The sequence below is a fragment of the Trichoderma breve genome, assembly GCF_028502605.1.
Source record: "Trichoderma breve strain T069 chromosome 7 map unlocalized scaffold00008, whole genome shotgun sequence".
In the NCBI taxonomy this organism is placed as follows: Eukaryota; Fungi; Ascomycota; class Sordariomycetes; order Hypocreales; family Hypocreaceae; genus Trichoderma; species Trichoderma breve.
This window is the reverse complement of record NW_026611594.1, coordinates 1,098,436-1,125,587: the sequence shown is the minus strand read 5'-3', so window position 1 is coordinate 1,125,587 and position 27,152 is coordinate 1,098,436. Positions and strand designations below refer to the sequence as shown.

Here is a 27,152-nt window from a genome sequence, read left to right as displayed (position 1 = left end):
CCCTTGCCAGTGGCAAATGAGGACGCGGGTCAGCCTCACGCAAACCGTGTCTTGCATTTACATACAGATCTTGGTGTACTGACATGTTGAATTTTCGCCTCTCGAAAGAAATATCTTCTCAGCTAAACCAAACAAGTCCTCTATGGCTATATTCAAAAGTACCACCTCAAGAAATGCCTGTGAGTACACATCTTGTCCTAGCTTGACCCCTGAGGCAGCCCCCTGCCGAGATATTAGTATTCTACAAATCTCGTGCGCAAGCCTAACGACCCACTACACGCATCCAAGTTTTAGAAATAGTTTGATAAGGGCTTCTTGCTAAGTTTTGAGTGATATCTGAGTCAGTTTAGTATCATTGTTTGTGGACGCAGAGATGGAAGAGCTTTTCCTATGTGCAATTTCTCAACTAACAGTGGTCGGACAGGATCAAAACAAGAAGAACATTAAACTCTGAGCCACCCATAGACAACACTCGTTGGAAAATAAAGTCCGAGCCCGGACCGCCTCAGCTCACACCTGAGCTCGCCCCCAATCCCGACCTAGACACCACTTTAGCTGGGCGTAGAGTATGTTAGCCCGGAGCCGTGTAACAAATAAGTGGCGGTGTAAAGCGCCGGCCGCTACCTAAACTTCTCTCGTTACTATTCGGTGTTGGTGTAGCGTGTTGCCGATGCTATACTGTGGTTTCACATATCATCCCCTCGTTCCCCCCATCCATGATGAACAGAACGTGGCCCCCCTCCAAGCACATGTTTGGATTACTCATGCTGGAGATGATTCAATTGAGACACGTGCAAGTTTCAGTCCCATCTTTATCCCGGGGACACCATTTACCCGGCTATGTTACATCAGGCTGGCTCGTGGGGCACCGTTGCAAAAGCGTTGGTGATGATCAATGTTACCGCGTTCAACTAGGTCGCAATTTGCCTTTAGGTGATATCGGCCAAAGCCTAGTGGCATTGGAGTTTATGATATATTAGCATCTCCTTTCAGCGTCCATTTACAATGATATATAGGGCTCCAGCCGGCCCACCGATGCCGTCGCAAACATTACCAATTATTATGTAAATGGCGAATTGTGTTCATCACACGCTTTTCATCACTCGAGTGTGATGGACCCGCGCCTCGGCGAACGAGTGGTTCCACATGCCCATACAAATTAGACGCCGTACCCCAATAACTTGTAACAAGTCATTTCGGATTGGGTGGTTTTGAGCTTCGCAGACTCGCTTGAACATGAGGGGAAGATCTTCAATTAATTGATCAGTGGAACGCAGCGTTGGATGAGCATTGTTCGAGATTTACCATTGGATAACGGTGACGATAGTGTCGAACTGGTGTCGAATTAGTGTCGTGGGAACTCTCAAAAACACTTCAACCAACAACACTGACATGGACTATATAAACAATCGACAATGCTCTGGAGGAAGAATGGGGAACTCCAGCGCGCAATCGGAAACCATTAGACCAATTGTTTGACTTTAGAAGATCGCAGCCTACCTCATTCTTCATGCGCTACCGCTGTTTCATCTTTGGAGTTCTTGGGCTCCCCGGCACCTTTGTCGACGCAGCTTCAACTCTTCTCTCAGGTGGGACAATTATCGCATGGGACGATAGCGCGAATTATCTCAAGATAATTCGAAATGGTTCCGTTTTGGTCACAGATGATCGCATTGCATCTGTGAACGCAAACCCTCAGCCGTCTGAATTGCCGCCAGGAACAAAAGTTGTCGACATATCAAATCAGATACTGACTCCGGGATTCGTCGATACCCACCGTCACGGATGGCAAACCGTTTTCAAGACAATTGCCTCAAACACATCTCTTACCGAATACTTTGGCCGCTACGGAGAATTCGTCGCGGCAGATAAATTCACGGCTGATGATGTATATATTAGCCAACTTGCTGGCCTGTACGAAGCCATGAACGGCGGAGTGACAACTCTTCTTGATCATGCTTCGCACACGTGGTCCGCAAGTACATCTTACGCTGGATTCAATGCATCAATCGACAGCGGGGCTAGAGTTTTTTGGGCATTCGCTTTTCACAACATCACGTCTCTCAACTACACTGCGTCCGACCAGATTCCACTTTTTCGAGAAATGGCGACAAATAAAGAAGCGCTGGTTGGAGATTCTCCTACAGAACTTGGTGTTGCATATGACTCCTGGGGACCAAATCCAAACGTCAATGAGGCTCAGGACATTGCAAATCTCATCAAAGAGTTTAACGTCTCAGTCATGACAACGCACTCTCTTGCCGGACCATGGGGGATAAGCAATCTTCCAAGCGAAGTTCAGCAGTTTGACATTTTGAATGGCACCATACCCATTGTGTTTTCTCACTCAAGCTTCATCACTGCAGACGACTTGCAACTGCTTCGTTCTACCAACCAGTACATCTCCATCACCGCGGAATCGGAGATGCAGTACGGACATGGCCATCCGCATTCTTACGATGTCCAAGACCAAGCCGCACTTGGCATTGATACTCATTTTACCTATTCGTCCGATATTTTGACACAGGCTCGAATGTGGCTGCAGTCCGTCAGACTCCATTTTTACAATCAAGTGTTGGAGAATTGGCGCGTCCCGACTTATTCTCCCATGACCGTCAATCAAGCGTTCCTGCTAGCAACTCGCTCCGGAGGGCTAGCACTTCGACGACCTGATCTTGGTGTCATCAAGCCAGGTGCCAAGGCCGACTTAGTAGTCTGGGATGCGGAAAACTCTCCTTCGATGCTTGGGTGGGACGATCCTGTAGCGGCAATTATTATGCATGCAAACGTTGGCGACGTTCTGCACGTATTAATTGACGGGAAGTTTGTCAAAAGGGATGGTAAAGTCGTCAACAATGATTACCCCAATATTCGGAGAGATTTCCTAAAGTCAGCAAAGAAGATTCAGAGCATATGGAAGCAAACTCCTTATCCCACGTACGAGGGCGCATACTCGAGCGGCTATAGCTACGGAACACCATTGACCGTCGATGTGCAGAGAGGAAAAGACACTGGTTATGGCACACAGTTTTTGTAATCCCGGGTGGCAACTGGGAAGAGATAAATTTTTGGCTTCAGGGAAAGAGCGGTATACCAGCAGAGTCATCTGTTGTTCTACAAATTGTTTAGTGAAATGTTTAATTCAATGGAAAGCTATCCAGCACTCAGAAGCAACACATAATTGAAGTTCTGTCGCAGTATTCTGAGTAAATATAACTATTATCGTCAGTTACGCTAGCACCACTATCACCATAATCCTCTGGTCTCTACTAGTCCCAATATTAAAGTCTAGCATGAGGGGGTGCTGGACAGCACTTTCTTAATGTGTATTTTGACTTCTTTTTATTTAATTAACATGGTATCTTACGGGCTGTTGGTTGCGCGCTACATCATCAACCAACAATATACATTCAGCCATGCAACCACTCAAAGGTAAGACGCCTCAACGAGAAATCCCACAGTAAACTTGGCATGTCGAAGAACCGCTGGCCACTGAATCTTATCGAGAGACTATCTAAACGTCAGCTAGAACTGGGTAATCTTGATAGTGATACTTACGTCTCCAGCAGTGTGGATGCTGGGGTTGGACCTTTCGAACGTGTCTTCATTGACAAAGGCAGAGGCTGTCGGGCACAGGTCAGTAAAATTCCGAACGGATGCTTTAGGACTTGAGAAACTTACGGAAACCATTCGATCGAGCACTTGCGTGGTCAGAGCAGCCATAACCGCATCGTGTGGTAAGAGGTGCAGCACCCGTGTACTGGGTAGCAATTACTCTGACGTATTGCGTCAAAGCCGCATCAACGTTGTCAGTATAGACAGCCAGCTGGTTGCTTGGTGAGAATCCAGTCATGTCCTGGTTGAGCATAGCAAGGACTGTCTTCCCAGTGGATTTATAGTTGGAGAAGATGGCCTGAGACCCGAGAAGTCCTCCCTCTTCACCACTATACCAATGAAACTCAATTGTGTTTTGGGGAGTGAAGTCAGACTGGGCAATGACGCGAAGGGCTTCAAGAATAGTAACTGATCCAGAGCCGTTATCATCTGCGCCGGGGCTGCGGGCTGTCGTTGAGCCAGCGGTGGAGTCCATGTGAGCGCCCACAATGACTTGAGATCCGTTAGCAACTCTGCCATCTCATATTCAGCAACTTTTATGAGCTTACTGAGGTTTGAACTCGCTCCGGGTAACCGGGCAATGATAGAAGGCTGGTTCCAGGTATGAGTGAACCTTTGCACAGTGATCTCCGGTCTTGCAGCGGCAATGGTGGAGACTTGGTCAAATAGCCAAGCCGAAGCCTGAGTGCCAGTTGTTGAGCGGTAATGGCGGGTAGTAAATCTGATGAACTGTTATTATGTGTACTGGGAGCTGTATTGCGAGAGTAATTGGCTATTACGCACTGAGTAAACGTAGTCAGCCAGCTTTGTGGACCAGTGGTGGACACCTTTGCGATGAGCGACTGGGCTTCGTCTACATGTTCGACCCTTGTCGGATAAGTGACAGCACGGGCAGTCAGAGAGGTGTCTGATGGTGCCCTTGAGAGAATGGATAACACCTCATCATCCTGTGAACTGATGTCAGTAACGATGTCTGTAATGGCCACGGGTAAATGACGCCAGTTGCATCAAGCTTGCCTTAATATCAGTAATATCAATGAATCCAATGTTCTTTGAGGTAAATTTGTCAAACTTCTCCTGTTCAGTCACCCACTGGCCAACGTCATCTTCTGAAGTTTTGATAAGTCGAAGCTCCGAGTTGCTGCCAGTGAGGGGTGCAGCGAGAGCAAGCGGGAAAGCCGCCACCAGCAAAGCGAGAGTAGCTTTGGTAACCATTTTAGAAGTTTGAACAAATCGATGTTGTCAAGAGTTTGGGGGGAAACAGTCCGATATCTATGGGGTAGTGGCTCATTTTATCCATTAACCTCATAACAGGAGATGAATCGGCAACCCAAATGACGCCACACTCCCTTCTTCCAAAAAGAATAGATTCAATACCGCTGCTTTGCGCGATTCCAAAGAACATTGGCACCCACTCATTTGCATTGACATATGACGAATTGCAAACTAATGAGCTTCCTTATCTGGTAGCCAGAGTCCGCAAGAATAAAAGGCTCCCCTCATGGTTGCAAAACATTTCTAGATAAGCTAGGTGACATTCGGGCCAAGCATGGATCAAGCTGAGCGGAGAATAGGCATATAAGCTTAATTTATTGGCTAAAACTATTTTTGTCAGCCACCCAGAACACCTCCCTAGGGCTTTAAGGCCTTCAAGCGTGTGCTTGGCAGTCGGGCTTCGCTGCGGATTGGAGACTGGAGTAGGAAAAGAAGAAGAAAAGCAACTGTAACATTTGCGAAAGTTCCACGCCAAAATAGCAGGTGAACCAAGATTGACTCCGCGCCGACAATCAACGGAGCCGGAGATGCGACACTTTGATGTTTAGTGTGTTTGGGCGGAAGAGGGTTTTTGGTGAAATAAATGCGCAAACTATTGCATTCCTGCTCGAAGGTTGTTATAATGGCGCAGATTATGCCAATGGTAGCCGGTAGCAAGAAAAATTGAAGCTTTTTGCAGTTCTCAAGTACGGCATCGGCGAGGTATTAAGCCCGATCAATGGGGACTTGGGTACTCACATAGCAGGATTAGGGGTTGAATAGGATTCGAGATCAAATGAAGAGGAAAGCGATGTTCTTGAAATTGTCCGATTGCCCAGTAATAATGTGGATAGAAGACAAAAGTAAACGCTATTCATGGAACTTGTAGACCGAAAAGACTCATTGCTCATTTGTATACGTTATCTACGACTACACCGTCTAAAACGAATTTCGTTGTGCTTGAACCTTGGTGTTCGGACCCTTTTGCGCATGTATTTTGAGTTTGTTCTTGAACCTTTATGTAGCAGCGGTCATCCTTTGTAACATGAATTTTCAGGATTTGACTTGGTCAACTGTTGTCGACAAGATTGAGCTACGGATCGATTCTGGATTTGGCTCAAAAGCTGGAGCGTCGCCTCTATCTGAACCAGCTACTACACTTTGACTGACCATCTTGACCATAAATAAAACCTCCAGGTACATTCTTCAGCAATTTTGTAACTGCATATTTCTTCGTCAAGGCGGGTCGAAGAAAAAAAGGTATCGCTGCCTTCGAGCCGCGAAGTGTTTATGATGTAAATTTAGTCAAGCTCCACCCATCAAATATCAGGAAGCTATAATAATATAGTGGTTAGTATATCAGTTTGTGGATATGAAACACTGAAGACCGAGGTTCGATTCCTCGTTATGGCATGATATTTCTTTTTTTACTTCATTTTCATTCTTTTGCCCGAGGGTATTAATTGCTTGTCATAGTCTCATTTCATTTTTTTTTTTTTTTTTTTTTCCTTTGTGGGTCAATCTCTCAATGCCTCTGGTGTATGTCAGATTTGATCAGGGAAAAGTAAACTGTAGCAGACCCGACAATCCAAAGTGCTTCAACAAATTGCTATACATAGGTAGATCATACGCAATCCTATACAGCGTGGTATCCATACCACGAGTCATTATAGGCAACAATTGCCGAATGTGCTCCTCTGGAGTGGCCGCTTGGGGCGGCCATGACTTTCGTATCTTATAATATCCGGCTTCGAATTCCTTCCGGCCGAATCCGACCGCTGAGAGCTCTCTGTATTTGGGCGTTGGCCCACAAAGATTGCAATCTTTTTGAGGTAGTGTTAAGCCTGATCGGCTCTAGCAGCTTCACTAGAACGCCAATTCCGCCCGGCATCATTCGGGAGGAGGGCTACAACTTAAAACCGCTTCACAATTACCACCAGCCCCGATCGACAATTATAATTACATATAAAGATACCTTTTCAGCAGCTTTTTGAGTATCGAAGCTATCAATCCAACAGTTACAACTACCATTTCATATCTTAGCACCCAAAGTACGATCGAACAACACGGCAGCCCATCGCAAGCGGTTTAAACTAACATTTAGACTCTCCCATAGACTCACTGAGCGAGCGAGCATTTCCCTGACACAATGGCCTCCAACTTCACAGTCCTCTACAACCAGCCCAAGGAGGGCGAATACTTCGACATGGATTACTACATCAACACACACATGCCCATTGTGAATAAGCAATGGGGCCCCATCGGCCTGAAGAGCTGGCAGGTCATCCAGGGCGGCCCTGATGCGCCCTTCTCCGGCGGTGTTTTGATGACCTGGGAGAAGCCCCAGGATGCAGCAAATGCTCTGACAGCGGAGGAGTCAAAGCCCGTCTTTGCTGACGTCCCCAACTTTACCAACTTGAAGCCAATTTTGCTGCCTTCAACCATCTTGAGCACCTGGGAGAAATAAAGAGGGGTCACGGAATTGGCGCGGGGTTTGGAGGGGACCCCTGTGGTGTCATGACGCCATTTTACATGGTGGTGGTACTGAATACGCGTGTATTGGCAGAGATGCGTCGGAACATAGCAGACTGTGAATGGTATCAATTTTAGCCGGGAACAACGCTACAGTCAATATATTGTACGTGAGATGCAGGTATATGCTAACTGAGAGGATTATATATATACATCTTGTTAGGGATGCCTTTTGATGTACATGGCACATAATCCCGCATGCGAAAGGACATGATTCTATGTACATAGCTCCCTCAGGAAGGTCATCGCATCACCTCATCATCTTCTCATAATCGCCTTGCTAAGAAATCTCAACGCACACCTTTCCCTTGTGCTTGCCCAACCACTGGTATTCACAAGCTTCCTTGAGCTGATCCAGCCGGAAAACTTTAGGGTCAATGACCGGCCGAAGCTTCTCTGGATTTGCCTCTATCGCACGACACAGCTCTTCCAGCACGACTCTAGATCCCACCGCAATCGGTCGCACAATGCATCTGTGCTGGAAGCAGTCCGAAAAGCTCGGCTGATCGCCGCTGGAGCCTCCCAAATATCCAACAATATTGATGACGCCTCCAATTGCGACTGCCTTTAGACTCTGTCTCATAGACACCGGTCCAGAAACCTCAACAATATGGTCAAAGCCGCTTCCACCGGTCAGCGCTTTGGCAGTGGTGCCCCATTCGGCGTCTTCTTTGTAGTTGATGACATGATCAGCACCAAGACCTTTCAAAAATTCGACTTTGTCGCTAGAACTGGTAGTTGCGACGACTCTAGCACCAACAGCTTTTGCAAATTGTAGCGCAAACACGCTGACGCCTCCCGTCCCTTGTGTCAGAACCCATTTTCCAGCACTCACCCTATAGTCGGACAGCCCAAAAAGAGCGCTCCACGCGGTGACTCCAGCACAAGTGAGCGTTGAAGCTTCCAGGGAGCTCAGGGTTGCCGGAATCCGAACCAATCCCTGTTCATTTAAAGCTCCGTAAGTACGAAGTGTACCATCCAGGGCTCCTCCGAGCGCTGAGACGGCCGCAGAGAGTTGGACCGGCCCACCGACATAGTCCTGGAAAAACGCGGTGACAACTCTGTCGCCCGGAGTGAAGCGACGAACATGTTTGCCAACTGCGACAACAGTGCCAGCTCCATCCGAGCCTGGGACAACGTTTGGGGCCACAGGATGAATTGATTTCCCTTGTGCTATCATAAGGTCACGGTACTTGAGAAGCAAACTTATTAATCATGATGATGTAAAGTCGAGATGCTGTATGAACTTACATTGAGCGATACCGCTTCCACTGCATGAGCCGTTAGGATTGCAATGTCTATAAAACGGACTTACTGTCACACTCACATTTTACCAATACCTGGCTGTCTCCCAATTCAGGAAGAGGTTGTTCAGAATAGTGCAAAGCATCAAAACCTTCACCGTCGCCTACAGTCCACTGGTGGACAACTTTGGGGATTGAGAGTGCCATTTTTTCAGGTGCTTAAACAGATTATCGAAGGATAGGATTGCGAATATGACTTGTGCGACACACATATAGAATCTCGAATAGTATATTGTTTGTTCTAACTCTCCAAGTGAATGCTATTTATACCAGTCTCATTTCCTTGCAATAGCCCGTTTTCGCTATGTGAGAACTCCGTACATTAATAATTCGCTGCAGAAGTTCAGTTTCCTGACACGGAGAAAGTAAGACATTTCGATAAATGATTTCGAAGTCAGAGCTCAATTTATAATTCTCGATGGATAGTGGAGGGACCTGCGTACTTAAAGGTCATTTATTACTCTCTTGGACATTGTCTTTTCGGACAAATCTTAAATCCCAAATAGGTATCTGGTGGAGTCTTAAATGTGGCATGTTATTGGCCATCGGCGATGGTTAGAAACATTTGAAGACTAACGCCGATGACTGTTCCCTCTCCATCGAATGAAAGCTGTTGCTTAACTGGGGCTCAACTGATCGGACTTGTTGAATCGCCAGTTTTCCGTCCCAGATTCATAGTACCATAGTACCATAGTAACTTTTACCGCGGAGCTTCTACCTCACCGCGGAGCTCTTGCTTTACAGTGGAATCAAAGGTCCTCCTTGTAGTGAATACAATGCTGTCGGTACCGGAAGTCCGACTTGGATGGCATCTGAGTCGTGTCACCGTCTGTTTCAACGTTGCAACAGCACAAGTTCAAAGCGGCCTTTGTAGTTTTCGGAAAAAAGTAAACTGGAATTTAAGTAAATCCGATGAAACATCTTGCCTATTATCTCCAAACATCGTTTGTTGTTGACACTGGCTGACATCACATCATAACATCTCTTCTCCAACAAGAAATAATTGCCTCTTTTGGCGATTCGTGCCACCGCTAACGCCGGCTTCATAAAGGCGAGCACCGGAACCGCGACCCATCCCCGCTCGCTTCGAAATTCCGTGGTTCTTATTGCCGATAGACTTGCCGATAGACTTGACTCAAGTTCACGAACATGTTGTTGAAAGTTGAGATGAGAGACAGATAAAAGAGAGTGAAATGGCAATCCCAAAGCTCCGTTCAACAATTAGATTCATATGGCATCAGCATATAAACGTGTAGCATATTACACTCGACAGATTCAACTTAACAGCAGTTACTGCGCTTTTAATCGCTTTCATCGACAGCAATTTAGACCATTCAGCTTAACTCACCCCACAATGTCTCTTCCTACTAGGCGCCTTGGAACTGATGGCCCCCTCGTCACAGCCATTGGCTTTGGTGCGATGGGCATCAGCGCTTTTTATGGAGCCACGGAGTCTGATGAGGAACGGTTCAAGGTTCTCGACCATCTCTACGAAACTGGAGAAAGATTCTGGGACACTGCCAATGTTTATGGAGACAGTGAGGAACTCATTGGCAAGTGGTTTGACCGCAACCCTGAAAAGCGGAAAGATATCGTTCTTGCAACCAAATGGGGGAACCTGGGTGGAGGCAAGGTTAGAAATGACCCCGAGTATGCTAAGGAATGCGCCGAGACGAGTTTGAAGCGTCTTCGAACGGATTACATCGATCTGTATTATGTCCACAGAGTTGATTCCAATGTTCCCATTGAGAACACCGTCAAAGCCATGGTCGAACTCAAGAAGTAAGTCTCAGTACTGAGTGTTCCCTTAAATTCCGCGATGCTTTATGAAATGAAAATACTAACTGTCCTTTAGTAAGGGCTGGGTTCGGCATTTGGGTCTCTCCGAGGTTTCGGCCGCAACACTAAGAAGAGCCCACGCTGTGCATCGCATCACTGCCGTTCAGATGGAGTACAGCCCTTTTGCGCTGGAAATTGAATTGCCAGAGACGAATATGCTCAAGACATGCCAAGAGCTCGGCGTCGCTGTTGTCGCCTACTCTCCTCTTGGCCGAGGATTTCTGACTGGACAAATTCAGGGGCCCGAGGATTTCGAAGAAGGAGACTTTCGAATCAACATTCCTCGATTTTCTCCCGAAAACTTTCCAAAGAACCTAGAGCTAGTTGCCACTTTGAAAGAGATTGCGGCTCGGCATAATGCCACGAATTCGCAACTGGTCCTTGCCTGGCTCTTGAAGCAGTGGGACATGGTGATTCCGATCCCAGGAACTAAGAGGATCAAGTACTACGACGAAAACATGGGAGCGCTGCGGCTGAGCATTAGCGATGAGGAGAATGAGGAGATCAGGAAAGCTATTAACAAGACAACCATTATTGGAGACAGGTACCCCCCAGGCTGGAGTGCATCTCTGTTTACGGACACCGTTCCGCTGAAGGAATAAGCTGTATGCTGCATGAAGCATGCTTGTTGCGTGATGTATGAAGAGGTATATATACAATATTTCTCATATGGCTAGTTCATTAAAATTTTTGATCCAAGTTGCCAAGATATTAGTGGCTGCATTCAATATAGGCCCATATTGTTGTCGGTTAATCGGCAAGTTGACACTAGCTTGCCCGAGTTGACAAGCCCGTATTCCTGGTGGTGATGCAAATGCTATTAGTGAATTGAGCTCTATCCAATATGGTCTCCCAGTGCCCCTCCACTTGCGCGTTTCTAGCCTGATTGCAAAGCTGGTTCTCTAAATAGATAGTCAAAAGAACTAGGTGAATTGCGGAGACAAGCGACCCAAATTCTGTTGATCAGGGCCATATGTCCCTTATTACCGTGATATACTCGGGTATCCAGACTCGGAAATTCCACCTATCTCCATGTCTTGATAGTGCTAGGGATGGCATCATTCTCTAAATGCGGGGTTGAACCTCTACTAATAAACCCGCAACGTGTCGCAATCGCAGCGATTGAGCCTCCATTGTCGAAAAAAAAAATATCGCGACGCAGTTGTTATACATCATCGCTGTATTGTCCAGAATAAACAAACTTCAACTCTAGGCCAAAGATTGAAAGACGAGAAACAAAGTATAACGATGGGTTCAAAACCTAATTCAGCACTAAAGGTGGTCTTTGGCGCCATGACCCTTGGAGACAAAGGTTTGTTGTATTCACTCACCAAGAACGTGCATTTGCTGAATGCTATTCCTAGGCGCCACTCAAGCTCGCATTCATACCTTGGAGGAGTCCGCCGAGATTCTCGATGTATTCCAGCAATTTGGTCACTCAGAGATCGACACCGCCCGAGTGTATGGTGGAGCAAGTTCTGAGAGATTTCTTGGCCAGCTGGATTGGCAAAAGCGAGGTATTGTCATGGATACAAAACTATCGCCGAGCAGTGGCCAATATAATCACACGCCTGAGGGTCTTCGGCAAGGCCTTTTGGAAAGTCTGAAGGATCTCAAGACTGACAAGGTAAGCCAAAAAGAAAGGGCGCATCGTCCATGCATTCTAAGAGAAACATCATTAACTCACTCATTTGGTAATAGGTTGATATGTGGTACTTACACGCGCCGGATCACAATACTCCATACGAAGACACTCTTCGCGAAGTCAATAAACTCTACGAAGAAGGCTACTTCAAACGCTTCGGAATCAGCAACTATTCTGCCTGGGAAACCGCTCAGATCTGCGAAATCTGCATCCGCAATGGGTGGAAGAAGCCCGATGTCTACCAAGGCGTGTACAATGGTCTCCATCGAGCAGTAGAGCCTGAGCTCTTTCCCTGCCTTCGCAATTACGGGATCGCATTTTACCAGTATAACCCAGTGGCGGGAGGAATTCTCACAGACAAGTACAAGCTTGACTTCAAAGAACATGAAGAGGGTAGCCGCTTTGACCCCACGAAGGCACAAGGTAAAAACTACCGAAACCGATACTGGAATGAGACCTACTTCAAGGCCCTAGATGTTGTCAGGCCAGTAGCCGCCAAGCTCGGCATCCCCACCGCGGAGGCAGCTTTGAGATGGTCTGTTCATCACAGCTTGTTGAAGAATGAGCATGGTGACGCAGTCATCATTGGAGCAAGCAGTGCCCAACAATTGAAGGAGAATTTGACAAGCTTGGAGAAGGGCCCGCTACCGGATGAGCTAGTTGCGGCGTTTGATGAAGGATGGCAAGTGGCCAAGGCGGTTTGCAGACCGTACTTTCATTAATGAACGGCTCTGACGATTGTGTCTGCATGAAGCTAGGGCGGAATCCTTTGCTCAAATCACCGAATATAGTGGTCAAAGATTTTGTAATGCAATGAGATAAAAGGCGCCGCTTATTAGAGTGAGACTGATGTCGCCGACTGCATTATATGTTAGTAGCCCAACATATGCAGCCAGTCGCAATGCGGATTCTTTTCTGCCGATATACTCCATCTCTTTCCGGATGTGTCTAACATTAGCTATATATCTTTTTTACCCGTAGTTTTCTGATTACTTATACCTTCGGTCTCGTATTCTTCACTCATGCGATGATCAGCGGGGTAGTCTGCCCATTTCACGATTGATGATGACGGCAGAGAGACAGCAATAATCATGGTTATTCAAACGTAAAAAGTACTCTAATCTATAAATCCTGTGCCCCATGGCTTCATATGGTCAGATCTTCAAAAGGTTGCAACCGGGGAAGCAACAATCACATTAAGACTTACGTACACCATCCAGGAAGACTCGTCTTTGTATGGCATTGTCTATTACATATAAGCCTATATATGTAGCCTCTATGAGTTATTCCTTTTGATCAACCTGTATATCGAATGATAATTCCTTTGCTATTCCGCATATTTTGTTTACCGCTCGACTGCCATGACTGCCTATGTAGGAGCTGGGGTCGGTATTTCGGTATTTCACGATCGCGTATTTTTGAAACCCCAGATCGTTCTTTTCCGATCCGTCGGGATGTAACCCTGCTTGGATCCGATTTCATGACCATGAAAACAGGAGTAACAAGTTGCTTCTACTAATTAACATCTTTAGGCTAATTTGATTCCTATTTTACGTATTTGTAGTTAATGGCAAGATATTGAAGCCCATATGACGTCGATCTCGTTCTCCCCGCAAAAAGCAACGTATCATGGAGCAGCTAGATGAAGATCAATTGGATATAAGAGACTCCAGGTGTAGTAGCAATTGAGAGACATTGGTGATGAGAGCAAGTCTCGTTTAACTCTACTGGTCTTCTTTGATGAAAAAGCAAGATGGTCCGAACTTCAGTGGCCTCGTCCATTGCGATATTTGTGAGCCTCGTTGCAGGCGAAACAGTCCGTCTAAATGTCGCCAGAAGTCCCCCAGCGTCATCGAGCCCTCCTATCTCGCTTGACTTTCAGTCTTTTTCCATTGAGTTTGCCTTTTTAGTTGACTTCCAAGGTAGAATGCGACCATTCTTTTGCTGCTGATAAAATACTCAACATATCATTCAGGAAACAAATCTCATCCCAACAGATTCACCAACAATCTGTTGGCTAACCTAAGGGCCTTCAATGGGGATGTGCCTCAAATTCTTAGGATTGGAGGAAATACTCAGTATTGCAATCCAACTCTTGCTCAACGGAGGACAGTTACTAACCTACTATGTTATCCAGGGACCATGTCACCTACATTCCGGACCAAAAAGAGCAGCTTATCAATTTCTGGGATCCATCTTACAACTCTGATCAGCCACGCAATACTTCCATTGGCCCAACTTTTTGGGAAGCATTAACCGCTATTGAAGGAACAAAGTACATCTTTGGACTAAACTTTTACAAGAACGATTCTACGTATCTTGAGAATCTCAGAGGGGAAGTTTCACAGACTCTGCGGCAAATTCCTCCTGATCGGTTACACTTGTTCGAAATAGGCAATGAAAATGATTACGGCGCATTGTCTGGATTCCGACCCCCAACATGGACTCAACAGGACTGGGTTGAGGAGTGGATTGACCGTGCACGACATATTCAGACCCCGAGCAAGTCTCTTAGATTCTATGCTCCATCGACATGCTGTTACAATATCACGACTCCTTATTCGTTCTTCTCCCCATGGACGATATGGAATAGCACGTTTGAATATGACCGAGATGGGTGGATCTCAGAGGTGTCACAGCACGGGTGAGTTGCAGCCATTCTTGGAATCAGCCAAGTTTAATTACTGATAGAGATCTAGATACATCTCCTCAACTGGTCAAAACCCAACCCTACAAGGTATAGTTTACCAAGGACTCTGTCCCTACTTGGCCATCTTCATTAACTGAGACCAGCTACCCTCATGAATCACACAAGCGTGGTAATCAATGGAACTGTTCATCAGTCTCTTTGTAAACTCAATCATGATGCGGGTCGTGTTTATACCCTGGGTGAAACAAACAGCGTCTCTGGTCAAGGGGCGTTTGGAGTTTCCAACGTCTTTGGCTCTGCGTTGTTCATCCTTGACTATGAGCTCTACTATGCATCTTTTGTAAGTCAACAGGGTCCCAGTCTCTAGCAGAACAACTCTAATTGAGTTAATAGGGCGTAAATCGCATGCATATGCACCAAGGAACGGCGTACCGCTACGGCGCCTGGATGCCCATTGCACAAAACGGCACAGGTCCATCGACGAATCCTCCTTACTACGGTCATGTTATGGTTTCCAAGTTCATCGGAGCCCACCCCAACACGAGAATCAACAACATCGATCTTCACAGCGATTTCTATTCCGCATACGCAGCATACGAAAATGGCCGATTGGCCCGCGTCGTCCTTCTGAACCTGCATGAGTGGAACCCTTCAACCGATCAAGCCGAAGCCTCGAAGGCGCCGAGTACGACTTTTACTATCAGCACTGGCCAACGGGGAATTAAATATGCCACTGTCGAGCTGATGACGGCTCCGGGCGCGCTCTCCGAAACGAATATTACGGTCGCTGGATTGAGTTACGATTATGACCTGGCTGAGGGAAAGCCGGTGAGAGTGGCGAAACAGTATGAGAGTGTGCTTCGCCCAGATAACAAGGGAGAGATTTCTGTTCCAGTGCGATATTCGCAAGCAGTGCTTTTGACGTTTAACTAGAGGTTGAATGTAGATGCATGTATGTAATCTAGGGGAGTTTAATGAGAATTGCGGTTACGGATCGCCCCGAAAATCGGTTCAATTACTCCGTAGAATCCACCCTTAGAACCCAAGGTGCCATACAAGTGAAAGCCACATTTGACCGTGTGTAAAACCAAACATGCACTTCTATATACTATGTAATCTTTGATTTCTCTAACAGATAAAGACCAAGTTAAAATCCGGGCACAGCCACCATGACTTCAGAAGATATTCTCAACAGACGGATGTTATCTCGCGCCCTTCCCCATCCAATGAAGGATCAATTGGTAATCGGCAGAACGAACCCTTGCTCAACGGCCCACAATCCATCGGAGTTGCTGCTGCGGGTTCGGCGTCAACTCACGCAATCAACGGCCTCTATTCGCCATCTGGGGAACCATTGATCCACCGGCGTCTTAGCTAAACCTACGGAAACCGGAAGGCAGAAGCACTCTTTTCTCAATCCGCCATTTCAGCTCAAGCAGTGAACGACAACCAGAATCGCCAAGATTTGGTTCGAGAGGCGCTGTTGGTTCAGAATGGCAACAGACGAGACCACGCCGCTGCTTCCTGGCCGCAAGGCCTTGGTCTCGGTCAGCCAGAAGAGAAGCTTCAGAGACTCGCTCAGCGGCATCTTCACCAATGTCGAGAACCGCATTTTGGCGGCAGGATTTCTAATCTGCGTCGCGTTTAGCTATACTCAAGTACCGTGAGTTTCACGCCTCTCAATTATGGCCTCACAATTGTGATATCATGTCGTCGTGTTCTCTTCAAAGTGTAGTCATTGCTTACATCCAAAAGGCTCATGTATGTTTTCCATCTTATGGTATGCGACGAATTCTACGACCACAACCCTCCATTTGAAGGCCCCGGCCAGCGATGCAGTCGCGACGAAATCGCAGCGGGGACTGCCGCTCAATTCAGTATTCTGGGAATGAGCACGACACTTTGTGGTGAGTTCTAAATGTGCTCGCCTCACCTTCGGCTGCACTCCTGTGATTATTATTTACATGAGTAGCATTGACACATGACTTCTATAATCTCTAGGAACTCTCAATCTCTTTATTGCAGGATGGACTGTCAAAAAGATTGGCCCTCGTGCCGCTCTCATGATTCAGACTTTCGTGCCCGCTCTTCGAGTCCTTGCACAGATCCTCGGAGTCATAGCCGGCAAGCGGACAGGCATTTTGATCATCCAGGCCACACAGCTTGTCACCATTGTTGGCGGCCCTGCGGGATACATTCTCATCACCAACATCTTTGTTAGTGAGCTTGTTGAGCCTGCTAGGCGGACGGTTGTCTTTGGAAAGCTACAGGGAAGCATCATGCTTGGACAGAGTGTCGGGTATTTGGGTATGCATACCTCCTATTATAGAGCATTCTATCGCTGGCTAACTCTTTGACATAACAGCTGGTGGAATGGTTGGAGATGCAATCGATATCCGGGCGCCCTTTGACATCGCCTTCATTACCTTTCTCATATCCTGCACCTACGTACATTTTGCTCTCCCATACATTTCTCCAGATTCCATGAGTAGCAAGAAGAAGCCCGGCCAGCAGGGTATTGCAGGCTTCTTCGCTCCGCTCAAGATTCTTGTGCCCCAGCGCGTAAGAACATCAAACGGCGGCATTAAGAAGCACTACGGCGTCATCGTTCTCTGCGCCGGCATCTTCCTCGGAGTGGTAAGTGTAGCAGATCCTTTTACCTTGAGCTTTCTCTTCGATACTGACCAGAGCACCAAACAGCTCGCAACGGACTATGCCCCTCTCCTAACCCAGTTGTATGCCACCGCGGCATTCGACTTTGATCAAGGAGACAATGGGTGGCTCATGTTCGAATTCGCCTTTATGCGAAGCTTTTTCCTCATCATCTTGTTCCCGCGTATCATCAACTTCGGACGTTACATGCTCAAGCGTAATTCCCACTCAGAACCTGAAGACACAGACGATTCGTCTATTTCTACAGCGGATGATCAGCTGCCTACCGAACCTGGAGAATTTGATGCGACAACCGGTGAACAGGCGGATATCGAGCCAACCAGGCCAGTCTCCTCAAAACACCACCACGAGGTCGGCCACTTTGACCTCATTTTCCTGCGATGGAGTCTTGTCGTCGATGGTGCACTCACCACCGTCGTCGCATTCGCTACCAAGAGATGGCACATTTATCTTGGTAAGCTCTCTGCGAAGCAAAGAGATGCACGTTCATTTGTAGTATTAACAGAGCCCTTGTAGCCGCCTTTCTCCTCCCTTTCGGCTCCGGCTCTGCACCAGCAGCCAAAGGCGTCATCACCGATATGTGTTCAGAATCTCATCGCGCGGATGCCCTGAACGCCGTGACACTCGTAGAGAATATTGCTAGACTAACAACGCAGGGGCTGTTTGGGTTAATCTTCTCGAGCCTGGCGAGTGTAGGCAAAGCGTATGCTACGTTTTACTGCAATGCGGTAAGTGTTCAAAAGACGCTCAATCCTTGTGAATGAGAGGTTTCTAATATGTGTCGCAACGCCAGGCAATCGCTGTGATTGGAATGACTGTGTTGTTGTTTTCCAATTTCCCAGCTCCGGGTAGTACGCTGATTGATGAAGAAAGCGAGAGAATAGATGAGAGTCAAAACGAGGGAGAGAATACACCTTCTCAATGAGCAGCACAGTACACTTTATTACTACAGATAGACGAAACTTTTCGTCGAGGACGAACACTAACACTAGGGTGTGCTTCATGTCATACACACCCAATGCATCGCCACGTCGCAAACATGGTATGGCTTATAAAAATGGCTTCAGCAGACGACCATAGAAAAGAATATACAGAATTCTAGCCTTTCAAGATTCAACCGTAAAGGTGTGCTTGCCTCCAGTAACATTGACGCTCACCCAGTCTTGAGTCTGGCTTGTGGACGGTATAAGAGATGTCCCATCCATATATATCTTCGGATTCTCCAGCCCAAATGTCGGAACACAGACCACCCCGGAAGACCCGTTAGGTGTTTCCGTCTCCAGCACAAACAATAAACCAGATTGGGCATTCTTCCTTTCCCAGGAGATTGCAATCTTTCCCTTTGGAGTTGGCACGTCTCCTTTGGCCCATGTGAGCCCTCCTCCGTCTACCACAGGGCATATCCTCCATGTCTGAAACCCCGGTGTTTGGGGCTCTACTCCAAGTACATTGCTAGTCAGCAAGGGGACAATTCCCGTTGACCAGCCATGAGCCATGGACGTAAAACCACCCTCATAAGCAGTCCCATTTGGTCCAATACCCTCCCACTGTGTGATGTATGGATCGTGAGCAGCCATCCATCCATACAGTCTTCGACTCTCGTCAAAGGCAGACGAAGCTTTCCCAGGAGTAACAAAGCGAGCGGCAATCTCGAAATAGGAGATGAAGGCGTAGACACGATCGTTGAACTGATCTCCAGGGCTCAGCACGCTGCTATCGTAGAACGCGTTACCATACACTTGAGACGTTGCGTTTTGCCAGTAATCAAGTATCTCAGCTGCTGTTTTGTCATCCGTCACACCCGCAAGAATAGCAATAGCATTCCCATCTTGTGCATGGACATTGCAAAATGTGCCTGCTTCCCCTCCAGGACACGGTCCGCCATCGTAAAACGCACCAACACTGCTGTCAAAATTATTCTTCAATAGCGCATCCCCAACAGCAACAGCCCTGGAAGACCATCTCGAGGCGTCGTCATTCCGACCAAGGCTTTCAGCTAGCTGTGAGGCATATGACAAAGCGTGAACGTACAAGGCATTGTAGTACGTTACCGGTCCTGATCGAGGCAGAAATGCGTAATCGCCATAGCCCATGTCCGCATTTTTGTCCAAAAGCCCAGTTGCATTATTCGTATTTGAGGGATAATATTCGTCAAGGATGCTGACGAGCGTATCCCAGTACGTTTCTGCATACGAGGTGTTCCCAGTGTACATGACAAGATCAACGCTACTGACAACCCACCAGAGCGGATAATCGAACAGAGGCAAGGTGTAATTATTTCTATGTGTATTTTCTTTAGCATTGTTAAGAAACCGAGGCCATTGGAGAAAACTTACATGCTTGCAGGAGGGATCCATCCATCGGTTCGCTGATGCAGCGCCAAGTCCTCCAAAACATTGCGCGTCGACTCAGCAAAATCATGAGACAGATACGAAGTCAATGCCGCAACAGCCAAGTCGCCAACATACGGGTCTCTGTCTCGCTTGGCTCCGTCAAAGAGTACTTGTTTGCCCTCCAGGGTTGGACTTGAAGCACCTCTAGGCTCTGTCTCGTTTGCGAGAAACACGTCTGTGCCCATATCTACCGTATATACTCCGTCATACCACCATTGAGTAAGCTCATCATCTGAACATTCGAACCACCCGGTGAAGGTATCTGGTGTTCCGAGAAATGCGGACCATTCGAGGCTCAGGCCAGAGATGGAAACGGAACCAAACGAGGATGTATATGGTGCATCCGATGCCAGGGCTTCGAGCCATATTTTCACATAACGGAAGCCGTGAAGCCCATCTGAGCAAACCTTTGTGCCAGTCTCACACCCATGAAAGTCTGTCCAGGTGTAATTTGTGTTTTTAACAGCTACCTAGCATTAAAAGGTTCGAAGATGAGCAATCCTACCAGTTGGTTACGTATTCACAAATCTCAGACTTACCTGGTCTGTTCCATTAGTCAATTTCTCATTCTGCTCTAATACGTGAGTCATTCGATCTCGGCAAAGATGCATTCAGTGTTGAACATACCCCACTAGCATTGTCGGACCGTGTAAAGTCACTCCGATTCGTGAGATACTCCATCGTCTCAGAAAACGCCAATCTCAACCCCGGCAGTCCTGCAGATGTATTCTGTGATCCAGCAAGTTCGAGGCTCAAGATACCGACCACATTTTGCCCAAAATCCACCACTACTGTTGGCAACAGGTCGTTTTCATCGCCTCGACTCAACACTGTTGGGCCTTGGCGGTCAATCAGGCCATTGGGATTGGAAACATTCCCAATTGTGCTACCTGATACAATGCCAATTGGTTTAACGATATTCGAAACGGGGGATCTGACATATCGGTGCCAGCTTGTCTCTGTATTGGTTGCGCCAGAGTGTACACCGCCTAACAACACAAGACCAGCATAAAGCGCAAGCAATGTGTTAGAGACCATGATGAAGACGGTGAGTAAACGTCCATTGAGAGGTGCCGCAACTATCGTTTCAACGTCTCATGAACAACACAATTTATAGTAGATAATAGCATCAATAAGAACATTTCAGACTGTGACAACACCAGTCAATCATAGAGAACTTCACAACAACCCATCGGTAATTTCGCGTCATTTGCCCCCGAGTGTAACCCTGTCTAGAGACTGCATGCGGGGTCAGATGCACGATCTGTCGTTCCCCGCGATGAGGCAGCATCGCCGATTGATCTCCAAGCATGCATGCGGAAATTATTCCAGAGAATGACTGTGCAGGACTTAAGGTGGTCATTCGAAATGCCGTGTCTCCAAATTCTAGTAGCGGTGATGCAGATACAAAAGAATAGCCCGATCATAGTCGCAGACACTAGCAGAGCGGGATACCCAATAGAGAGAAGGCATTCTTCTCTATCGAGTGACGATACACTGAGATACTGGATGGCCACTCTCTCATTTGACGACCTAAATTAATTATTTTTCATGATCAATATAAATTTCAGCAGATACTAGAGGACTATAGCTATAGTAGCAGGTACTTAAAGAACCGGGTATTTACTCTGAAGTAAATACTTGTAAGAGTAAATAAATGGCCTTTTATATGCACTTTCGATGCTCAAACTTCACGCAGTCGCCGTAATACTGGATAGCTACTCCCTTAAAGAATAATTTGAGCAGATAATTATCCCCTTCTCATGTATGTCAGGAACTTATAACATATATCGTACGAGAGACAACTATTTTGTAAGGCGGCCCTGACATGCTTGTTTAGCTTTGTTACGAACTACTTGGAGGGTTACGAGGTGTGGTTCAGCATTGCTTCAATTGTGCATGATCATAGATGTATAGCAAAATGAACGGAAGTATGTCGATTTGAAGATGAAACCCAACTCCGCAAAGTCATATACAGTACCCAACATGTGGGAATAGTAACAAAGAGTTCAAGTACAATAAATCAGGATCATGCTTTCTCCTTCGCCTTCTCATTCAACATTGTTGTTGCTTCCCAGATATGCCCATCCAGGTCCTCGAAACTTCTCGTATATAGTCCCAAGTCTTTCCCGTACTCCTTCATTTCAAAAGGGTCTTTCTTGCCACCCGCCTTTTCAGCCTTTTCCAGAAACCCATCTACATCTTCCTTATTCGGCACACCTAAGGTGTATATGGCGCCAGTAACCTCCTTTGCATGTACAATTTTTGAACCACGGCGGATGAATTGTTCAAACCGCGAGGTAGAGTGTATCATGAGACAGATATTGGCGTTGGACTTGTAAGGGAAGCGGAATGCCACGGTGTCGTCGTCCGAGTAATCATCAAGAGGGGTGAAGTTAAGAGACTTATAAAAGTCGGTGGAGGAGCTAAGAGAGACGACAGGAAGAGAGACGAAGAATGATGGTGGCTTAGAAGTTGACATTGTTTCTTCTGTCAGTATTCAAGACGATAGTATCTGTGAGTTGTGCGGAATGTGAGTTGTACTGGAATCGAAAGACGACTATCCATCCGCAGCTATTGACATACATTTTAAAACTGCATTACGTTGTTTTTCCAACTATCATAATGACATAAAGCCTTCATCATCGAAATGTCCAAGCCTCACTGTGTCCGGCGCTAGAGACATCTCAATAGTCATCAGATGAACGGATATCAAAACTTTGTTTCTCCAAGCTATCGCGCTAATGACAACTTTTTTGCCCTTCTAAGAAGAGCAAGTAAGTAGAGAGGCGAACAGGGATCGCCGTGCGTTAGCTCCAGCAGTGTTAGTACGGAATGGTTCAGCCAGCTTCTAGACTACCGTATGCAGCTGCTTAAAGCCCTGCAATAGGTTGCTTCTGGCCAACTAGAAGTGTAGAAAGGCCAATAAGGGCTTCTCCAGCCAGCTTACAAGATAGTCCTATCAGCGCGGCTCATTATTGCACACTGCTGCTACTATTGCTGATGCTTCAGAAGCTCTTGCGTCACCTTAGCAGGCTTCAAGATATGACATTTATATGGAGTCGATGCCTTGCACACCGCTTATATGTAAGCACCAGACTCGGTGGCAAACTGGACGCTGTTGGAGCGCTCAGTAATCGCTAGCAGCATATAAATTCGAATGCGTACTTTCATCTCATGAATAGCTGGTTTACAACGAAAAAAGGAGCTCATGTATTAACTGGGAAGAGAATAAGAGAATACTACAAGATATTGTGTGAGGTTTCAAGCAAGATGAGGTGTTTCGGAGAACATACAAGCGCGAGAGATTAAACCCTAATAAACCGACGGGACGGGTTTGCAAAGGCATCAAGACATATTATTTCCCAACTTCTGAGCCAATCAGAACAATTTGCTCACTTTCTCCCTACAGTAAACGCCGATTTCCTGTTTGGTCGTATTGCTGGCTGCAAAGACGCAATCTGACGACTGCAGTGTGCAAATTGTTGAGGATCATCGTCACTATGAGTGCCGCAACCCTGGTCCGCTTATTGTATTGCGATGCTATTGTTGAAACATCTACTACCTTGTCATATCATGAACATGTCACTGTATTATCCTGCTCTCTCAGATAGATTAAACTATACCGAATAACCGGCATGGCATACAAATACCCATAATTTCCCACAGAAGGTCGCAGTGAAAACCGTATAAATTGTAACCCCCATTGGCCATCCCTTATTTTAGCTTGCTCCCTTCGGGCCGTTTCCATTACTTATTCTGTGCCTGAATGAGCATCTGTCACCCGCAGGCAGATCGCATCTGGACCGCGTCGGCAGTGGATTAGTCAATCATCCTGTCATGTAATGTTACTTCGAGCTCCGTCGTATGCTTCATATAATCGGAGTTTAGGGACACGAGCCTACGGATAATAGTCAATTGGTGTCAATTGAGGGCAAAATTGGCAATTCTTTGGTGATGAGAGACGCAGCTAATACCCTGCGTCTGCATGTCTGGACAGCAGGCGAAAGACAATTAGGACAAGATCGCCATACGAGCTGCCTGTTTGTGCCTAATCGGTCGATGGAGAGCTGTGGTGGGACTGAAACAAGAAGTAATCAGAGCCCAACGTTTGACACCGCTTGGCTCGTGCCATCTTGCGATCGGACTTGGGAATCTCTCCGTAGGGGTTCAAGATGGGAATCTCAGTCGAACTAGTATATATACCAGGTCTTATACGCTGCTCCATAGTTTTGCATTGAAGTGAGCAAGGAGGTTCCAGTCAAAGTTTACTTCACAGCCATCTCATACCCGTTCATCATGAAGGCATCTCTATCGTGGCTTCTCTACGCCACTGCGGCATCAGCTTCGTCGCACAATTCACACCCACACCCTGTCAGAGCGGCGGCGGCCATCGATGCCTCCACGATCCAGGGCAAATGGCTCTACGGCTACCAGGGCTGGTTCCGTAAACCGGGTGCCGGCGTCAACAACCACTGGTCTGCCGATGGCCAAACTCCAGGACCCAACAACAGTATGAAGATACTCTTCTTTAAGACAAGATACGAATTTGTTGTGACTTACACTATCGTAGTTGAGATTGACTTCATCCCGGATGTGAGCCAGTATCCGGCCAACTGCCTCTTCAACACCGGCCTCACGCTGCCAAACGGCCAACCCGCCAAGTTCTACGACGCAACCTGCGACGGTGTTGTCGACTTACACTTTAAGTGGATGCAACAGTACGGCATCGATGGTGTAATCGTGCAGAGATTCCTTGGATCTATCAACGACCAGTCATTCATTACTGTTAGTCCATGACATGATAAACACACAAGCCCCTCCCAAAGATCAATATCTAACTACAAATTCAGATCCTCAACCAGGTCAGGACAGCGGCTGAAAAATATGGCCGTGGTTTCATCGTCGAGTACGACGTCTCCGGCGGCGACTCTTCCCAGGGCAGCGTCGCCAACCAAGTCCTCAACGACTACAACTCCAAGATCAAGCCCTACACCACATCGTCAGCCTACATCCACCAGAACGGAAAGCCCGTTACCATGGTCTTCGGCATCGGTTTCCAGGGAATGAAGACCAGCGCTGCTGACAGCCTCAACATTGCAAACCAGCTCAAGAACGCTGGCCTGTACGTCGGTTTCGGCGTGCCTGAGCAGTGGGCTGGCGATGTTAACAGCAACTCTGGCTTTGTCCAGGCTTATAAGGCGGCCGACTTTATCAGCCCTTGGACTGTTGGCGGTTATTCCGCTGCCGGCTACCAGGGCTTTCATTCTTCTGTCCAGGTCCCAGACTCACAGTTGCTGCAGTCCCTCGGAAAGAAGTACGCACCCGTCATCTTCCCCGGAACCTCTGCTTACCACATCAACGGCGGCACCAACCCGTCTGCGTTCGACTACTTCCCTCGCAACAACGGCTCTTTCTTCTCCGCCCAAGCTGATGCCCTTACTTCCATGGCCATCAAGCCTCTTTTCATCTTCAACGCCATGTTTGACGAAGTCAACGAAGGTAAGTTTCCTCAGGATGTTCATCTTTCATACAGCAGCCACCTAACATGTCTTTAAATCAGGTACCCAGAGCATGCCCGCGCTCAAGGTCAACCAGCTTCCCACCAACCAGAAGTTTGTTGGCGTCGACAACGACTTCCCCGACACCAGCTTCTATCTGTCTCTGGGTGGCCAGAAGGCTGCTGCTTTCCACGCCGCGGCTCAATAATCGACTGCAAGGAATATCTAGGCATAAGTAACGCGTTTTGCTTTTCGTCTAGAGTATAAATAAAAGAAAGTGAAATCGTCTGAAAATGCTCTAATGTGATGTCCATGTATAAAATATTTCGTAGATTTACCCCAATCTCAGAAGAGAAACAGCAGGCCAATTTAAACCTCACAATGGATGTGTGTATATATAGAAACAAGATTCCAACAAGCCATCTCCCAATGCCAGTTTCCACTTTACTTACTACTCTTCCTCTCACGTTGTTACACAATATTTCCCGATTGGCCCAAGATGGAAATGACAACTTGATAAGGCTCTATATACATCAAGTTTCGGGACCCAGGTCATGCCGTCAACCACCAAACGGAACCCTCATCGCCTAGTTTTCTTCCAACAGTCAGTCGACGTTTTCGGTATATGCTTCTGCAATCATGCCCAAATATTACTGCACCACAATATATCCACAGCAAGCATTCCTCGCACTCCCCTTCTAACCCATAACAGATCTTGTCAACACTCGATATACGCCTCACCCGTACAAGTCAGCCATACGACAACTGCCGTAAAATAAACATCTACATTAGCCATGATAGCTCAACCTGCCACAGCTGCGTAAAAACCAAAAGGGAATAGCCACCAGTCTGGCAGGTGTTCAATCCGGGAGCATTCCGCCCGACATCCGGCCACCTCGGAATCGATCAAGCCTCCAAATACCAAACAAACCAATCACCACCGCCAATCCACGTTACATCGAGCTTCTCCCACGCCATAAGCACGTAATGACAGCCAAACTGGCAATTCACAAGCGTAGCCGGGCGTTATCATACCATGTTTCCCGGCAACGCGTCTGACCAATTTTAAACTCAGACCCGGGCTTGAGGGGAATACGCTTTTCGCCCATTCGCAAGATACGGAAAGTAGATCTACGCGGAACCAGAAAGCTTGATGGGAATTGGCATTTGTAGATGTTGAAACTACTACTAGACCAACGTTTGAGCCTCTCTCGATGATCATTGTTTCATCTCATGCCCTCTTCTACCCGAATGCCGAAACAAAGCCCTCAACCTAGACCGAGCCATATTCAAACAGACACCCCATCGTATCGATATCAACAGCAGGCAACGGCAAGAAAATTCATTTCACCTTGACATCACTCACCAAGGTGAAATGCGAATAATATGGAGCGCGGAAGGTCACTAAGGCTTGACACTAGACCAGTTAGCTCGACTTGACTAGAGCCGCCGTTCCGAAACCTTCTATCCTCGCGAACTCCGGTGGCGTGGGCCGCAAGTTTCACCAACTCCAACTGGAGAAGAGAAAAAAAAATTTACTTAGTTTGCGCCATTTTGTTTGCTCTTCGTATTAGTGGTGGTAGGGTGTGTAAGATTGAAAGCTCCCCCAAGGTCCAAGTCCAGTGTTAAGAGTGCGAAGAGAAGCTCTCTTCAGACTGTATAGCTTTTTTTTTTTTTGCAGACCACATTTTGAAGCATCACAAGTTGCAATTGAAAGAGACGCAGAAAAAGTATTTTAAAAAACGT

General features: G+C 47.0%; 11 protein-coding genes across 11 annotated transcripts; 7 read left to right on the top strand and 4 right to left on the bottom strand.

The window, feature by feature from the left end:
• Nucleotides 1-1,510: 1,510 nt before the first annotated feature.
• Nucleotides 1,511-3,037, top strand: T069G_11449 (amidohydrolase family domain-containing protein; the record flags this gene model as incomplete). Its single annotated transcript, XM_056178654.1, has 1 exon — nucleotides 1,511-3,037. The coding sequence occupies one exon, from the start codon at nucleotides 1,511-1,513 to the stop codon at nucleotides 3,035-3,037; it is 1,527 nt and encodes a 508-aa protein (XP_056023528.1).
• A 389-nt stretch (nucleotides 3,038-3,426) lies between these two features.
• On the bottom strand, nucleotides 3,427-4,830 carry T069G_11448 (peptidase family m28 domain-containing protein; the record flags this gene model as incomplete). The annotated part of the gene is made up of 6 exons (XM_056178653.1): nucleotides 3,427-3,510; nucleotides 3,559-3,623; nucleotides 3,682-4,107; nucleotides 4,164-4,336; nucleotides 4,399-4,562; nucleotides 4,633-4,830. The coding sequence occupies 6 exons, from the start codon at nucleotides 4,828-4,830 to the stop codon at nucleotides 3,427-3,429; spliced, it is 1,110 nt and encodes a 369-aa protein (XP_056023527.1).
• Nucleotides 4,831-7,018: 2,188 nt separating this feature from the next.
• On the top strand, nucleotides 7,019-7,336 carry T069G_11447 (uncharacterized protein; the record flags this gene model as incomplete). Its single annotated transcript, XM_056178652.1, has 1 exon — nucleotides 7,019-7,336. One exon carries the CDS (start codon nucleotides 7,019-7,021, stop codon nucleotides 7,334-7,336), a length of 318 nt encoding a protein of 105 aa, XP_056023526.1.
• A 345-nt stretch (nucleotides 7,337-7,681) lies between these two features.
• T069G_11446 (zinc-binding dehydrogenase domain-containing protein) lies at nucleotides 7,682-8,852 on the bottom strand (the record flags this gene model as incomplete). Its single annotated transcript, XM_056178651.1, has 3 exons — nucleotides 7,682-8,593; nucleotides 8,653-8,672; nucleotides 8,729-8,852. 3 exons carry the CDS (start codon nucleotides 8,850-8,852, stop codon nucleotides 7,682-7,684), a joined length of 1,056 nt encoding a protein of 351 aa, XP_056023525.1.
• A 1,207-nt stretch (nucleotides 8,853-10,059) lies between these two features.
• Nucleotides 10,060-11,146, top strand: T069G_11445 (aldo/keto reductase family domain-containing protein; the record flags this gene model as incomplete). The annotated part of the gene is made up of 2 exons (XM_056178650.1): nucleotides 10,060-10,487; nucleotides 10,561-11,146. The coding sequence occupies 2 exons, from the start codon at nucleotides 10,060-10,062 to the stop codon at nucleotides 11,144-11,146; spliced, it is 1,014 nt and encodes a 337-aa protein (XP_056023524.1).
• A 691-nt stretch (nucleotides 11,147-11,837) lies between these two features.
• T069G_11444 (aldo/keto reductase family domain-containing protein) lies at nucleotides 11,838-12,911 on the top strand (the record flags this gene model as incomplete). Its single annotated transcript, XM_056178649.1, has 3 exons — nucleotides 11,838-11,856; nucleotides 11,909-12,171; nucleotides 12,246-12,911. 3 exons carry the CDS (start codon nucleotides 11,838-11,840, stop codon nucleotides 12,909-12,911), a joined length of 948 nt encoding a protein of 315 aa, XP_056023523.1.
• Nucleotides 12,912-13,942: 1,031 nt separating this feature from the next.
• On the top strand, nucleotides 13,943-15,772 carry T069G_11443 (uncharacterized protein; the record flags this gene model as incomplete). Its single annotated transcript, XM_056178648.1, has 6 exons — nucleotides 13,943-14,111; nucleotides 14,165-14,267; nucleotides 14,327-14,833; nucleotides 14,889-14,926; nucleotides 14,983-15,179; nucleotides 15,233-15,772. The coding sequence occupies 6 exons, from the start codon at nucleotides 13,943-13,945 to the stop codon at nucleotides 15,770-15,772; spliced, it is 1,554 nt and encodes a 517-aa protein (XP_056023522.1).
• A 560-nt stretch (nucleotides 15,773-16,332) lies between these two features.
• Nucleotides 16,333-18,437, top strand: T069G_11442 (uncharacterized protein; the record flags this gene model as incomplete). Its single annotated transcript, XM_056178647.1, has 9 exons — nucleotides 16,333-16,502; nucleotides 16,595-16,746; nucleotides 16,841-17,055; nucleotides 17,110-17,146; nucleotides 17,205-17,476; nucleotides 17,540-17,966; nucleotides 18,029-18,129; nucleotides 18,169-18,240; nucleotides 18,306-18,437. 9 exons carry the CDS (start codon nucleotides 16,333-16,335, stop codon nucleotides 18,435-18,437), a joined length of 1,578 nt encoding a protein of 525 aa, XP_056023521.1.
• Nucleotides 18,438-18,618: 181 nt separating this feature from the next.
• On the bottom strand, nucleotides 18,619-20,943 carry T069G_11441 (bacterial alpha-L-rhamnosidase 6 hairpin glycosidase domain-containing protein; the record flags this gene model as incomplete). The annotated part of the gene is made up of 4 exons (XM_056178646.1): nucleotides 18,619-19,792; nucleotides 19,849-20,375; nucleotides 20,445-20,474; nucleotides 20,533-20,943. The coding sequence occupies 4 exons, from the start codon at nucleotides 20,941-20,943 to the stop codon at nucleotides 18,619-18,621; spliced, it is 2,142 nt and encodes a 713-aa protein (XP_056023520.1).
• Nucleotides 20,944-21,934: 991 nt separating this feature from the next.
• On the bottom strand, nucleotides 21,935-22,387 carry T069G_11440 (uncharacterized protein; the record flags this gene model as incomplete). The annotated part of the gene is made up of 1 exon (XM_056178645.1): nucleotides 21,935-22,387. The coding sequence occupies one exon, from the start codon at nucleotides 22,385-22,387 to the stop codon at nucleotides 21,935-21,937; it is 453 nt and encodes a 150-aa protein (XP_056023519.1).
• Nucleotides 22,388-24,204: 1,817 nt separating this feature from the next.
• Nucleotides 24,205-25,614, top strand: T069G_11439 (uncharacterized protein; the record flags this gene model as incomplete). The annotated part of the gene is made up of 4 exons (XM_056178644.1): nucleotides 24,205-24,418; nucleotides 24,479-24,693; nucleotides 24,759-25,407; nucleotides 25,469-25,614. The coding sequence occupies 4 exons, from the start codon at nucleotides 24,205-24,207 to the stop codon at nucleotides 25,612-25,614; spliced, it is 1,224 nt and encodes a 407-aa protein (XP_056023518.1).
• Between the last annotated feature and the right edge of the window lie 1,538 nt (nucleotides 25,615-27,152).